This window comes from Rutilus rutilus (assembly GCF_951802725.1).
Source record: "Rutilus rutilus genome assembly, chromosome: 12".
NCBI classification, from domain to species: Eukaryota; Metazoa; Chordata; class Actinopteri; order Cypriniformes; family Leuciscidae; genus Rutilus; species Rutilus rutilus.
This window is the reverse complement of record NC_140217.1, coordinates 32,538,322-32,553,239: the sequence shown is the minus strand read 5'-3', so window position 1 is coordinate 32,553,239 and position 14,918 is coordinate 32,538,322. Positions and strand designations below refer to the sequence as shown.

Below are 14,918 nucleotides of genomic sequence, written 5' to 3'. Positions count from 1 at the left end.
AGGTGAATAAGTGATCACTGATGGAAAACTTCCAATGGCTTGATACATTCTACCCAACACATTAGCCAAATCTGAGCCCTTTATAAAATAACGGAGCATATGATTGCCACAAGGACGGAAGAGACGAAGGGGATGCGAAGGGAGTGTACGCATAGAGGATGACAAAGGGTCACTGGTGCTGCAGAATGGAAATATCAGCCAGCACAGTGACCTCTTCCCATCTGCTATCTGCAGCCACCTGAGAATTACATAGCCTTCTGCACATCAATTATCCATGACAACACAAAAAAGTGCTGCAATAGATAGTACAACAAACAAACATGACAGAACTGCAACGCAAACGAACAAGAACTGCCCTTTTGACTAGCTTTGTTAAGGCTTTAAATATGTCCATTAAATTTAGTTGCGTATTTAAAAAACAAATAAAATATTATAAAATGACAAATTATGACGTGATAAATATGGCAAATTAGCTTAAACAATTAAAACTTATATTTATATTATACTTTACATACTTTTATATAAATACCTGAAATCATGACTGTTCATTTCTCTTAAAGTCTGCATGAAACGGAAGTTGCGATTGTCTTGTCTTCCATATTGTGACATATCTGAGTGAAATGGCTTCTCGAACACGAAAAAAATGTAGGGCTGGATTTGATCTTGTCCATTAGCAATTGATTGGATGGTTGTGGTTTGCTAACCTATCGCTGTGGTCTCATGTGAGTGACAGGTTGAAAAAAAGAATTGTCCATTTTGATTTCATGTTGACTTTATGGCTATCATTTCTGGCCCATGGAGAACATATTTTCCCTGGCTCATCCATGAAAATTAGAGGGACAATGAACAAGAATGTAGGTTTATAGTCATAAAAATAGGCCCTGAGAGTCCTGTTTGGTACAGTAATGAGGGCTTGTTTGTACTCTTCTCCCCATGGGTGTGAGTAACAGATGGAGCTGGGAGACTCTGATAACAGGAAGGATGATGTCATACACAGTATGATTCGGTCACCTCTGCTTGTTTGGTGACATAAAATAGGCTAACTGCTAAACTGCAGGCTTTGTGAAGTATGACTACGTTTGTGCACTTTGGTGTTAAATTTAACGTGTTATATATGTTCCAAGTGTTTGTTGTCATGGTTTTAGCTTACTTATTGAATACTGCCACCTTCTGAAGAAAAAATGTCATTGCTTCTTCAAAACAGATCACGACATTGAAGTGCTGAAGTAGCATTATGTGTTTCATGATTCAACTTGAATTTCCAACTTTATAAGTGTGTAATAGAAGGTCAGTTGACCTCCGCTGTGTGTCGCAATGTTTATGTTATCGTGTTTGTTGGTAAACGAATAATTGTGCAAACGAATCGTTCTTATTCTCTGCTGACCCTGTCTTAGACTGCCTCAAGATCCAGCCAATGGCATTCCAGCGTGGGCTGTGAAGGAGCATTTGGTTCTGTTTTACATTTGGATAGAGACCCACCGAACGAACTCTCCCCCTTCACAGAACGAGTCAGCGTTTTTAACGATTTGCTCACAAAAGATTCGTTCAAAACACCGATTTGGAGCGGCACTGAACAAGACATTTCCGTTCGTGAACGAGGGTCTGTTGGCCGACCGATGGAGAGGGTATTTTATTTTGGTAACTCGTTCGTCATGTGAGTCAATCTTGTACACAACAAGGAAAGAAAAGGGGCGGAGGAACTATGAATGTGTAAACATGTGTGTCTGACTAATACGGAAATTAAAATGACGTCAAGACGTAGGTTATTTACTCCTGTTGTATTTTTTATTTTATGTTGTTTTCTATAGCTGAAGTGATCAGAAGTTGGAGTATGGAAAAATAACTGAGGTAAAAATGATCCTTTGTTGTTATTTGTGGGGAAATGCGTATGTTTTCAATGCCTGTAAGGGTGGTGCATCCACACTGACCCCTCTGCACTTTAACTGGACTTAGCCTAAAACTTAAGTCAACAAGTGTCAAAGGCTATTGTCGTACCTCCCCCTCTACTGTTTTTGGATTGACCCTTGATGAATCCATAAACCTCTTGTTACTGACTAGCTCTGAAACTACTCTCTGCCCTATGGTCAACTGTAGTCAATCATTACTCGTTCAGTACACAGGCTCGTCAGTGTAATGCAGTTCTCAAAAGTTTTGTCAGTTCATAAAAAAGATTCAGAGCTTCAGAATTCCCAGGAACAGTGTGCAGGTACGTTTTCCTAAAATCACGACCTGTCACTATGATAGAATGGTGTTTGAAAAGGGACAGAAAATGTATATTATGAATTCACACTGTTTCTAGTTGACTAGGCCTACAATTGGTAATTTAGGCTAGTTGTAGTTTAGACGTTTTTGTTATTGAGAGAATTATCTGCATTAGCTGATAACTGTTCCTGCTTGGTAAAATTTTGTAAATGAGTAGGCCTAAGTATTGGGGGGAAAGTATGTATAGCCTACTGAAAATATTAAATATTTTAGGGTTTCCAAATCTGACAAGGCACAATTAGAGGTTTCCAAAATCTGTTACCCCCTCTATTATTTCAAACACAATGGCTTTAATGTTATGCAAATTTGCATTTATTTTTCTTAGAAAGCATGTTGCTCTGCTGTGAACAGCTGCAGACAGCAGGGCCACCAAATCCGACAAGGTAGCATTAGATTTGATGGCCCTACTGTATACTGTATAAATGCAGCTATTCACATCAGAGCATATGCTTTCTAATATTGTTTCAATGTATGTTTTAAATAGAGGGGGATAGATTTCAGTAATCTCTAATGCTTGATTGGTGACCTGTCTGTTCACATAAGAGATACTTTTTAGGATCTGAAATAAGTTTAATGCTAAATGCTAACCTCTAATGCTACCTTATCAGTTTTGGTAACCACAGTGGTTCACATCCAACTAAAATGGTTTTTGGGTTATGAAACAGGAGATTCGACATCACCAGAGTGAATTTGGGTAACATTAAAGACATTGTGTGTGAAATAAAAGAGGGTAACAGATTTCGGTAACCTCTAATGCTACCTTTAGACATCAACAAAGTGAATCTCGATAACAGTAAAGTAATTGTGAGTGAAATAGAGGGGGTAATAAATAAGATATAAATCAATGCTAATTAAAATCTGTGTAATTGGTTATTAATAATCAGCCTGGTTTTAATCTCTTTCTCTCCTCAGGTGTTAAGTGGCTCTCTTTATCTGATGTGGATAGTTTGAGTGGTACATGGCTCAGATTCTTGCTCTCTCACGTTCTCTTCACCTGCAGCACCCACTGCGGGTGGGCTTAGCATCATTGTACTCTCGCAGTATGTCGTCATTAGACACGCGAGCCCGGGCTGTGTTTTCTGCTGCGGTTGAAGCTGTGCAGCCAGACACAGTGGTTCGCAGGAGTCTGGAGCGAAATGGAAACAAACTACTTGTGGGTGGACAGTGTTTCACGCTTACCAATAACCTTTATTTGGTGGGGTTTGGTAAGGCGGTGCTGGGCATGGCAGCAGAAGCAGAGAGGATTGTAGGGGACCATCTAATTAAAGGGGTGGTCAGTGTGCCTCATGGTATCCAGAATACACTGCTAAAACATGGGAAAGCGTAAGTATTTTAGTGTTTAAAAAAAACAGCAACATATTTTAATGTGCCTGAGTTCTGTTAAATGAGCTTTATAAGTAGTTTATATAGCAATAAAATGGGATTTTTAACTTACCATCAAAATGCTTAGTGGTTAGCCAGAAATGCCCAGATATTATATTTAATTTTAAAACTGAAGGATACATTTAATAAAAGTAGACTGTTTGTGAAAAAGGAATGAAATATGATGTGGACTCTTCATGAGATTCACCCATATAGCCTTGACATCAAACTGGCTTCCAGTTTTCAGCTAGGTCTTTCACTGAGAAACTCTTGTTTGTATGTCTGCTCAGGAAGATGCTGCTTGAAAGTCACAGCAGAATTACAGTGATGGAAGGAGCAAAGCACAATTTACCAGATAGAGATGCCCTGAAGTCAGCAGAGTGTATACGAGAACTGGCCAGCGGTCTGACTGAGAAAGATGTGCTGCTTGTGCTCATCTCTGGTACTGTGACTTATTTTCTTCCTGTATAATCAGTTTTCCTTTACAACATGCACTACCGTTCAAAGGTTTGGGGTCAGTATAATTTTATTTAATATTTTTAAAGCAGTCTCACCAAGGCTGCATTTATTTGATCCAAAATACAGTACAAACAGTAATATTGTGAAATTATTACTCCAGGCATCAGTGTCACATGATCATTCTAATAAGTCAATTTGGTGCTCAAGAGACTTTTTTTTTATTATTATCAAAGTTGAAAACAGTTGTGCTGGTTAATATTTTTGTGGACACTGTGATTACATTTTTTTCTTCAGAATTCTTTGACAAATGGAAAGGTCCAAAATCTGCCTTTATTTGAAATATAAATATTGTGTAATATTATAAATGTCTTTACTGTCAGTTTTGATCAATTTAATGCATCCTTGCTCAAAAAAAGTATTAATTTCTTTCAAAAAAAAAAAAAAAAAATCTTGCTCACCCCAAGCTTTTATAAAGTTGTATTTGTTGAAATGTTCATGTTTTTACACGCATCTATGCACAGGTGGTGGTTCTGCTCTTTTACCTGCTCCAGCACCACCCATGTCCTTGCAGGAGAAACATAATGTGACACGAAAACTCGCAGCAGCTGGTGCAACAATTCAGGAGTTAAATACAGTGAGACGAGCCCTGTCATTGTTAAAGGGTGGAGGCCTTGCCCAATGTGCCAACCCAGCCAAGGTAACACAATTACATTATCAAAAAATAGGTGTACACTCCCAAATCCCAGAATTGGGCTTATGTGAGGACAAAAGAAGAAAAAAACACACACTGAACTTCAGCTCCAGAAAATGTATTAGTAAAACAGCACTATTACATAAAAACACAACACACTTACATAACAAAGACATAGAACATTTTTAAAAGAATTCATTCAGCAGAATTGCACATTGCTTGTACTCATTTAATAGCAAATTATTGTTTTTTTGATTAGATTTCCCCTTGTTCATCAGAGAAAAATGAATATTAAGCAATACCCCACGATGTTAGTAAAGCATAATATTTACTCTCTCTGACATCACATTGTCTTGAAGGTGGTGGCGCTGATTCTGTCAGATGTTATTGGAGATCCTCTGGATTTGATAGCCAGCGGTCCAACAGTCAGGAGTGACTCCCGGCCAGAGGAGGTCTGGGCTATCTTGGATCGTTATAAGCTCTCCGACTCTCTTCCTTCCTCTGTAAAAGAGGTGCTTAGCAAAGCTAGGCCTTGTGAATTGCAGGTGCAAGAACAGCCACATGAAGTCAAAGACCATGTTTCAAACGTTGTAATTGGCTCAAACACCATTGCTCTTGAATGTGCAAGCCGTAAGGCCATTGAATTAGGACTTCGACCTGTCATTCTAGCTCCAGGAGTGTGTGGTGACGTTCGCTCCGTTGCACGACTGTACGGGCTGCTCTCAAGTTTTGCATGCTCCCCAGGAAAGGAACCTCCTCCAGAGCTTGCTGCAGAGATCCTTCAGCTAGGGCCAGATGTTGGGATAGAAAGCTGGGATTTGTGTCGCACCATGAACGTGCTTGTAGAGGAGAGGAAGGAAGGATGGGGTGCGACCTGTCTGCTAGCTGGAGGAGAACCCACTGTGCAACTGACAGGAAAGGGCAGGGGAGGGAGGAACCAGGAGTTGGCTCTGCGGGTGGGGCTTGAGCTCAGTGGTGGTGAAGTGCAGAGTGGTGCAGTGTTTCTCAGTGGAGGAACCGATGGACAGGACGGCCCCACTGAGGCAGCTGGTGCCGTCACAGATGGGGACCTGATGGAAGAGGCCATGTCTCAAGGTCTGGACATTGATGGCTTTCTCACCAATAATGATTCGTTCACATTTTTCTCACAGCTCTCTGAAGGACGACGGTTACTCATGCCTGGACTGACAGGAACCAATGTGATGGACGTGCATGTTATGCTGCTGCCACCATCACCCCAGACACTTCCAGTAATTTGACTTTAGGTTGATTTGTGTTTGGAAGCAACAAAATTATGGGGGAATATTTCTTTCCTCTAAGGTAGTCTACCGGAAGTGCACTTTTTTAAAGATTTTTCACAATATCACTTATTTTAACCACTTCTTTCCCCCCCATTAATGAGTCCTGAAACAAATTAAGGTGCTTTTTAATGTGTACTGCAATACATTGAAATACAATTTGCTCATGAAATAAATTACAGGAAACCAATACACAAAATTAGGTACAAATTGTATTTATTATTTGCACTGCAAAAAGACAGCTGTAACCTTTCGGACACAGAGGTACTAAATGTCTTATTTCTGTACAATCAAGTTTGATTTCTACAAACAGACCAAATGACTGTGAACATCTGGGACCTGCATTTTGACTAGTATTCCTGTCAGTTTTTAGTCAAATGATATGGTGTGAGAATTGTTTAAGTCTTGTTATCTACTAGCTTCAAGAGTTCAATCCAAACAAACATCCTAAAAGAGCCAGAGCTGCTAGATATCACAGTATCCTCCTTTAGAGCTCCCTTTCCAGTGCACAGCACCATTCAGTCGTGTGTTTTCGAGCACATATTCATGTGTTTGGGCAGTCCATCACAGACATCTTCACAAGTTAAAATTATCTAATAGCACAAATTCTGATGCATTTAATGTTCTTGAAGGAATGCAATTGCTTTTCTCCATCGTGTGTGTGTGTGTGTGTGTGTGCTCTTAGTCCAGTTGTAGTTACATCACTCACGGTGGGTTTTCTTGGCATCACCAGCTGCACTTTCCCTAGGAAAAATGGAAAACATTGGATTTAACAGGCGTTTTCATAAAAGGGCTATGCACTAATTAGCCTACATACTAAAACAAAATTACTGATGTTTCTAATATCAAGCTACTTCTTTTGATAGAGTTTTATTAATAGTGCTGTTTATTACAGTTTCAGTGAAGCTCACTCATCGGTTCAGGGCTCATTATGAGACGCTTCGGCATTATGAAGCGCTCGGAACGAATCAATTTGTCTTGTCAGTGAATTGTTCAGTCCATTTGAGTTAAAATGTTATATTTTTCAATATTCAAAAATGTCAGACTTCAAATTTTCCACACGCAAAATTGTTGATCATATTCCAAATTACAATGAGGAAATCATCATAATGCAGCCAAAGATAAATGAAATCCTGAGTCTTTAGTTCATTTGTAACTTAAGGTCAACAAATCTTTCATGAAGAGAACAACAGAAAAGCGGGTCAACTACCATCCGCTCAGGTGAGGCGCCGTGTCAGGGGTCCCGCCATTCTGTCCTCCAGTCCCTGAGAAATGATCACAAACATCTTTAGTCCAAGTACTACTTTTTAAAATACACAATATACACTGAAAGGCCCAACAAATAGCCAAATGCTTAATAGTCTATGATTGGATCATTCTTGCAGTGATTATTAAGTTTCTAGCATGTTATATGTTTGGGAACAGTTCTTCAAACCCTAACTGATGGAGTGTGTAGCTTTTCATTTCTTAAACATCCATGTAGGAAGACACATCATAGCCATATTCCAGGATGACAATGTCAAGATTCATCAGGCTCAAACTGTGAATGAATGGTTGGAGGGAGCATGAAGAATCATTTTCACACATGAATTGGAACCTCTGAGTCCAGACCTTAAACTCATTGAAAGTCTTTGGGATGTGCTGGAGGAGACTTTAGAGTGCTGGACTCTTGCATGGTCAATACAAGATCTTGACTACAATTATTTTCATCATGTGGCGCATCAGTTTAAGGTTGGTTGTTCAAACAACTGAAAAGCTACACACTCCATCAATTAGTGTTAGAAGAACTGGCGACTTTTTTTTTTGGCCGGGCAGTGTATGGTCACAAAACGTTTTATACAGTAGGACTTATTATTATGGATTACGCGGAGCACCTCAGAAAATACTCACCCTGTCTGTAGTACATGTCGTTGACAGTGTTCCCGTACACTTTCCATGCAAAGTGGATAGCAACGAGACTGATGACAAGCCAGCTGAACAGGATTTTAAACACTGCAACTCTCATGTCGTTGGCCAGCCAATCGTCCACAAATTCGGACAGAAAGGAAACCAGACTATCAACCATACGAGACAAGAATTCAAAATCCCACGATTCCTCCATGTTGTGTTTTTTCTACATTACATTCTAATGTCGGTTGTTAAATCAGGTAGTCAGTGCTTTCAGAAAAGAAATGTGATTGAACATCCATCTTTAATAGTAAACAAAGCGGAGCGGCAGTCGTCTTCTTCGCATAGAGATGACGTCATCATATGGAGGTTTGAAAATATTTGCTGTGTCATCATCGCCATCTGTCGGCCTGGAGTTGAGTATTTAAATCTCAAATTATTTAAAATATTTAAAGCTGCAGTCCGTAGCTTTTTTGGGTTAAAAATTATGATCCAAAATAATTTTTTGAGCAAGTACATAACCAGCCAGTGTTCAAAACTATCTGCTTGCCGTAGCTCGATTCAAAATTGTAAGCTTGTAATAATGTTTTTAATTCCAGTGGTACTGGTGGATTTCCGCAGGAAATGTCTTTGCGTCATTACGTCACATCTATTCTGTACACATAAAGAAGGAGTCTCGGCTCGTAGGCTATGTTGTGTGGGATGTTGGTGGTGGAGTGACAACTGGAGATTCACCCGTTGTAAACCGCGAAAGACTTCGGACTTGGGAGAAAAAAAAAAGAGACTGCAACCGGGCCCATGCGAAAACAAGGACAAATATCGGAAGGGCATTAAATGTAGTCACGCAATGCTGATGTTGTTAACATTAACAATTTGAGAACAAAGTATAATTTGCACGGTTTGATGTGATTTGATAAACGATCGTTAGATTTAATCGGCGCGATTTACTGCAATGCTTTTTTCCCCTTAGTTGGTCAGAACAAAAGTGGATGTTTACTTTTTCAGACGACATTTTCCGGTGAAAATTCTTATGTTGGTCATACTTCCAAAAATAATCTGTGATTGCGAATAACAGTATCCACACCACCAGCGCAGTGATTGACGACCGCACATTCTCCTCAAAACATTGGATTCATCCGCGCTGTGCCGTGCCGAGGCACAACGCACGTAAAGTTGATAATTCCGCGAATAACTGCAATTGCAGATTTCGAACAGAGATGGCGACAAAGAGGAAAAACTGCGACTGCAGCTTTAAAGAATTAAATCTGTGATTCTCCACAGAAATTAGTGGATATATGAAGTTTCTTCAACTTCAGTTACTTTTATGTTCAAGCGACATATTTTTGTGAAATCAAACATGTCTTTTTTCCCTTTTTTATGACATTAAAAGTTTTACTAATTTCTTTTGCTACAAATATGTGTTTTATATAGTTGGATATTGTTTTATCCATGTCCAAAACCCGGACTTTATAGACTAGGAATATCCATTATAACATTATTATTATTATTATTTGTTTAAAACCATGATGAAAATCTTTTTAAATTTACATTGTGTAATTCAATTATTTAACCCTTGTGCATTGTTCAAATTCACTACCCTTTCGTTATGTTCGTGGCTGAAAACAGCCACTACTTTGAACTGCTGTAAAAATGTATCAGATAAATATTTTTTTCAATTTTTTTTGCATAAATCTATTAATCAACCTCAGTCCTGCTCAAAACTACTAAATGTTTAAAAAAAAAATCAGGATTTTAACTCTTTAATTGCCAAATTCGTAAATGATGTCACTGATTTGGGAAAAAAAGAAACACAAAATGACTGATTTTCAATATAAAATGTGATTGTGGACTGGATTTTTTTTTACCTTTAATCACAGTCTTGGACATGTCAAAGATTATAAACAACATTGGTTTTGATGCATTGTTAGTTTTTGTGCAGCATCAGATTTTAACTTTTTCTCCCTCATTTACTGTTCGTGGCTGTTTTTGCCTCATTGACTTCCATTATAACCACATTTTTTGATTGCAAAGCCATGACACCATATAATCATGCATTTTTTATTGTTGGTGGTTTTCCCTGTTGGGAAGAGGTAAAATTTGTAATTTTTACTGTTGATAACCAGATGGCACCATTAACCCTTTAGATAGGCCTGTGCAAAAAAAAGCTTAGTTTCTGGCTTTTACATGGAATTATATGGAGTTTATATGGAGTATAATAGCATAATAAAGTGTGTGTGTGTGTGTGTGTGTGTGTGTGTGTGTGTGTGTGTGTGTGTGTGTGTGTGTGTGTGTGTGTGTGTGTGTGTGTGTGTGTGTGTGTGTGTGTGTGTGTGTGTGTGTGTGTGTGTGTGCGCATGTGTGTGTGTGTGTGTGTGTGTGTGTGTGTGTGTGTGTGAACTCACCTTGATGCGTCTGAGAAAATCTAAATATGCACCTCAGCTCTCAGAACTACATGGAGTAAACAAAAACAAAGTAGGTGTATTTATGCATCTGCTGCCTTTTGATGGTGAGAAATGCAGACTAAACAAAACAAAGCAAGTGGATTAAAACACTTGCATGCAAGCCTGCTGGTCATTTGATGGTGAGAAGAGCAGCAAGCAACATGAGAAGGGCTTGACTTGTAGTGAAGCTTTAGAGATGATTATGCAGCCTGACCCCTCCAGCGAGCTGCAGGATGGATCGTCTTCTCCCTCTGACACCACAGACTCAGGAGAGTCAGATCCTGATTTGGATGTGGCACCCTCATCATCCTCTCTAGCTTCCACTGAAGGCGAGGAGGATTCGGAGGATCCTGGATCTGGGTGGATTGGGAGAAACGGCGAAGTGTGGTTTTCCACCAACACAGAGACAACTCCCTTTCTTCAGCCTGCCAGAGGCGTGACTCCAGGGCCGACGCGCTATGCCATCGCAAGGGTCCAGAACATGGATTCCATGTTCAATCTGTTTTTTACGGAGGAGATGATTGACCTCATTGTCAGCATGACTTGCGTCAAACACATACATGTTTGTACAGTCATACAAACATGTATGACTATGCCTTGCGAAGGCATAGCGCGTCGGCCCTGGAGTCACGCCTCTGGCAGGCTGAAGAAAGGGAGTTGTCTCCACGTTGGTGGAAAACCACACTTCGCCGTTTCTCCCAATCCACCCAGATCCAGGATCCTCCGAATCCTCCTCGCCTTCAGTGGAAGCTAGAGAGGATGATGAGGGTGCCGATTAGGATCTGACTCTCCTGAGTCTGTGGTGGCAGCAGATGCATAAATACACTTACTTTGTTTTTGTTTACTCCATGTAGTTCTGAGAGCTGAGGTGCATTTTGATTTTCACACACACACACACACACACACACACACACACACACACACACACACACACTTTATTATGCTATTATACTCCATATAAACTCCATATAACTCCATGTAAAAGCCAGAGACTAAGCTTTTTTTTGCACAGGCCTATCTAAAGGGTTAATGGTGCCATCTGGTTATCAACAGTAAAAATGAAAAAATTTACCTCTTCCCAACAGGGAAAACCACCAACAATCAAAAATGCATGATTATATGGTGTCATGGCTTTGCAATAAAAAAATGTGGTTATAATGGAAGTCAATGGGGCAAAAACAGCCACGAACAGTAAATGAGGGAGAAAAAGTTAAAATCTGATGCTGCACAAAAACTAACAATGCATCAAAACCAATGTTGTTTCTAATCTTTGACATGTCCAAGACTGTGATAAAAGGTAAAAAAAAATCCAGTCCACAATCACATTTTATATTGAAAATCAGTCATTTTGTGTGTTTTTTCCCCCAAATCAGTGACATAATTTACGAATTTGGCAATTAAAGAGTTAAAATCCTGAATTTTTTTTAAACATTTAGTAGTTTTGAGCAGGACTGAGGTTGATTAATAGATTTATGCAAAAAAATGTGAAAAAAATATTTATCTGATACATTTTTACAGCAGTTCAAAGTAGTGGCTGTTTTCAGCCACGAACATAACGAAAGGGTAGTGAATTTGCCCACAGTGTACTGTTGAGTTTTTGAAAAATTTCAAAGCATTTTCCCAAAATATGTGTCAAAATAAGATTTGTCACCAAAAATCATTCCATTTGCTGAAACACAGAGAAAGTTATGGCCAAATTAAGACTCAAAAATACCGCATAGTGGATGAAAACATCCCCAACAGCACATAAGGGTTAAATTTAATTATTTAAAAACATGACTACCCCACAATTGTAGAGTCATTCCCACCATGGAATAAAACACATTAAATAAACACTATACATAAATTGAGATGTAGAGGAAATGACATTCTACGATGCATTTATATAGTCCCAGACTCGGATAGTGATAGAGGACAAATTAATTTAAATTAAAATGAAAGCATGTGAGAGTGTGATTGAGTAAGCCCACAGGTCTAAATGTGCCCATAGTTTAAAAAACACCTATGCATGCAATGATTTGTATACTTCTCTGAACAGAGTTGATTAATTTTTTCAATCTTAGAAAAAAAGTTTTTTTGATTTTTAAATTCAATTTTGATTCAATTTTATGAATTAAACAGCTTGCAATACTTTATCACACGAAATAATTTAAATAACCTATTGAAAAGTATTGAAAGTATGGTATTATGCAATCATTTAAGACATCTCTCCTTAGAACCTTTTTTCATAAAGGTTTCCTTAAAATTGAGTCAAGAACCCATAGGGCCCATTGAAGTGGTATGACATTTGACTGAAATATGATAAGATATTTATCTCTTCATTCAAGCATCTGAACCGGGGAAAGTCTTCATTTCACATGCACCCATGATGAAATGAAACTTCATGGTAATAATCTTTTAGTATTGTTTACATGTTTTGGAGTTGAGAACGCTGTGTGAAAATTTGGCTGGTGGTGTTATCAGGCTTTAGAGACCTTTAAAACGTAGTTTGAGATATGGATGTTTGGTTGACCAATAGCGAAAAAAAAAAAAGTTACCATATAACTTCAGTAATTCAATATCAGTGCACTGACTCTACTGAATTTGTTGTCCCCTTAAGAAGAAAATTGTAAAAGTGCTGGTAAACATTTTGGTTGAAAAAATGAAACCATGTCAGTGAGCAGAAGTATGTCGTCACGTCTGGTTCCCGCTGGTTACCACCACTCTGCTTCAATAAACACTGTTTGCACTTTAACACCTGTCTGTCTCCTTTTGTGTTGCGACATCTGGGTTGTTGCGAGTAATCGCACGACGAGGGAGTAGAAGAAAAAACAGACTTTAATATAATCCACAAACATGTAACTTCAACAATAACGGACAAAGAACTGAGGAAAACTGATGATGATTCTAATTAAACAACAGGTGAATGAAATCAATAACTATTGGAAAAAACTAGTGTGAATGAGTAATCAAGGCAGGGGGGGGGGGGGGGGGGGGGGGGGTAACTCGGATATTGTTGTAAATGTAAAAGTAATGCGTTAGTAAGTAAAAAGTAATCTGATAATGTAATTTTTTTTACCCCCAACACTGACTGAGAGTAAATACTCCAAACAATGTGTCATTCCCCATCATCACTTTTGTTTCATTTTTTATTGTTATCTTCGGAGCTGAGTAAGCTGTATAGCAAAAAGCCTATTAGCACAGTCATTTTGTTTTCAGTGCTCAGTTAAATAGGGAAAACACCCAGTTTAGTCAAAGTATCTTTTCAGTTATGTTTTTTCCCCCTTTGTATCTCTTTATGGCGTCTGTCATAACTCTTTACCTATTTATAAGGACTTTTGAAATAGAGGATCACAGACTCCTCTGTTTGACGACCGGAACAAGCTGAAGATAAAATCTACACTATGTCATGGTAAATGGAAGCTCTGCACTCTGGTCTGCAAAAATGCAGTTCGTTGCAGTTTTTTTCTCTTTACATTGAAGTTTTCCAGTGTTTTCAATGTTGGTGTCGCCTTGTCAACTCCATTGTTTGTTAATATTATCATTATTTTGTACTAAATTACCCACTTTTTTCTAAACTGATGATAAAAAGTAGAACAGAACACACGTGTAACATAACCTTTTTTTTTCTTTTTCTTTCTTGTACAGCAGACCAGGAAACCAAGGAACCTCAACTACTCTGTGCTAAATGTGTCAGACCTTACCTGTTTTCAGTAAATCTAAAGAAGTTTTTTCCTATGCAAAACATCTCTGAGTCATTAGAATATAGAGAGCACCTTCACAAATTGCAACTGAGTGTGTCATTTCATTTGATTGCTTCATCAAGATCAATAAATAAATGTATACCAGACCTAATGTTTTCAAGAATCAAATGAAAACTAGAGATGCTAAGATTTAGAAAATAACATTTAGAAAAAAATTAGTTATCTTGAAACCATTTTGAAAACTTGAAAACTTAATTAATGCCATTAGATAAGTCTAGGTTATCTGAATTTGGCATGTTAGAAATATTAAATGGCTGTCCACAGAGATAATAATTCAAATTGACGATTTGTAATTTTCATTTTACAGTATGTTCCCTGTCTATTCTATCATGAGAACATTTATATGTTAGAACATTGAATATTTTATGAATGTGGCACACAGGACAGAGATTAGCAACCTGCATGATGAAAGTAATTACAGTAGATTTTACTTCCTATTCTGTTTCAGAGAAAAATAGAATAGGAAGTTTCCAGTTCCAGAGATTTCAGAGAGAAGTGAAAAAAAAGAAGAAAAAAAGAAAAGAAGTGGTATTGTATGTGGTTATAGAAATGGATAATTAAAAGGATGGTAAATCTGCAAAAAAATGTATAGTAGCAATGGCAAATCTTCAGAAACTGCTTTTAATTTTTAGTTTTAATTTAAAGCATTTTTATGTCAGGTTTTATTTTATTTATTTTTATAAATAAAATTATTTTATTTTATAATGGCTATTTTTAAATATATATTTTCATATAAAGAGGGCTCTAACTTAAGGATTTTGACATTATTAACACA

General features: G+C 38.0%; 2 protein-coding genes and 1 long non-coding RNA gene across 7 annotated transcripts; 2 read left to right on the top strand and 1 right to left on the bottom strand.

Annotated features, from left to right (window-relative positions):
* Window positions 1-1,191: 1,191 nt before the first annotated feature.
* Window positions 1,192-6,268, top strand: glyctk (glycerate kinase). 4 transcript variants are annotated; one of them, XM_084425259.1, is made up of 7 exons: window positions 1,208-1,287; window positions 1,395-1,654; window positions 1,809-1,848; window positions 3,175-3,585; window positions 3,915-4,066; window positions 4,605-4,780; window positions 5,134-6,268. In XM_084425259.1, exons 4-7 carry the CDS (start codon window positions 3,221-3,223, stop codon window positions 6,031-6,033), a joined length of 1,593 nt encoding a protein of 530 aa, XP_084281385.1. In that variant the 5' UTR covers window positions 1,208-1,287; window positions 1,395-1,654; window positions 1,809-1,848; window positions 3,175-3,220; the 3' UTR covers window positions 6,034-6,268. The 4 variants fall into 4 exon arrangements, with proteins under 4 accessions (XP_084281384.1, XP_084281385.1, XP_084281387.1 ...); XM_084425258.1 differs by having other exon boundaries at window positions 1,192-1,654; XM_084425261.1 differs by lacking the exon at window positions 1,208-1,287 and having other exon boundaries at window positions 1,420-1,625.
* Window positions 6,269-6,271: 3 nt separating this feature from the next.
* Window positions 6,272-8,356, bottom strand: tcta (T cell leukemia translocation altered). Its single transcript, XM_084425263.1, has 3 exons — window positions 7,963-8,356; window positions 7,283-7,337; window positions 6,272-6,816 (listed from the first exon to the last, which is right to left on the bottom strand). The coding sequence occupies exons 1-3, from the start codon at window positions 8,171-8,173 to the stop codon at window positions 6,774-6,776; spliced, it is 309 nt and encodes a 102-aa protein (XP_084281389.1). The 5' UTR covers window positions 8,174-8,356; the 3' UTR covers window positions 6,272-6,773.
* A 4,783-nt stretch (window positions 8,357-13,139) lies between these two features.
* LOC311301436 lies at window positions 13,140-14,742 on the top strand. 2 transcript variants are annotated; one of them, XR_014629461.1, is made up of 4 exons: window positions 13,250-13,301; window positions 13,713-13,791; window positions 14,028-14,092; window positions 14,592-14,742. It is a non-coding gene; the product is annotated as an uncharacterized lncRNA (long non-coding RNA). The 2 variants fall into 2 exon arrangements; XR_014629460.1 differs by having other exon boundaries at window positions 13,140-13,301; window positions 14,028-14,742.
* Window positions 14,743-14,918: the final 176 nt, after the last annotated feature.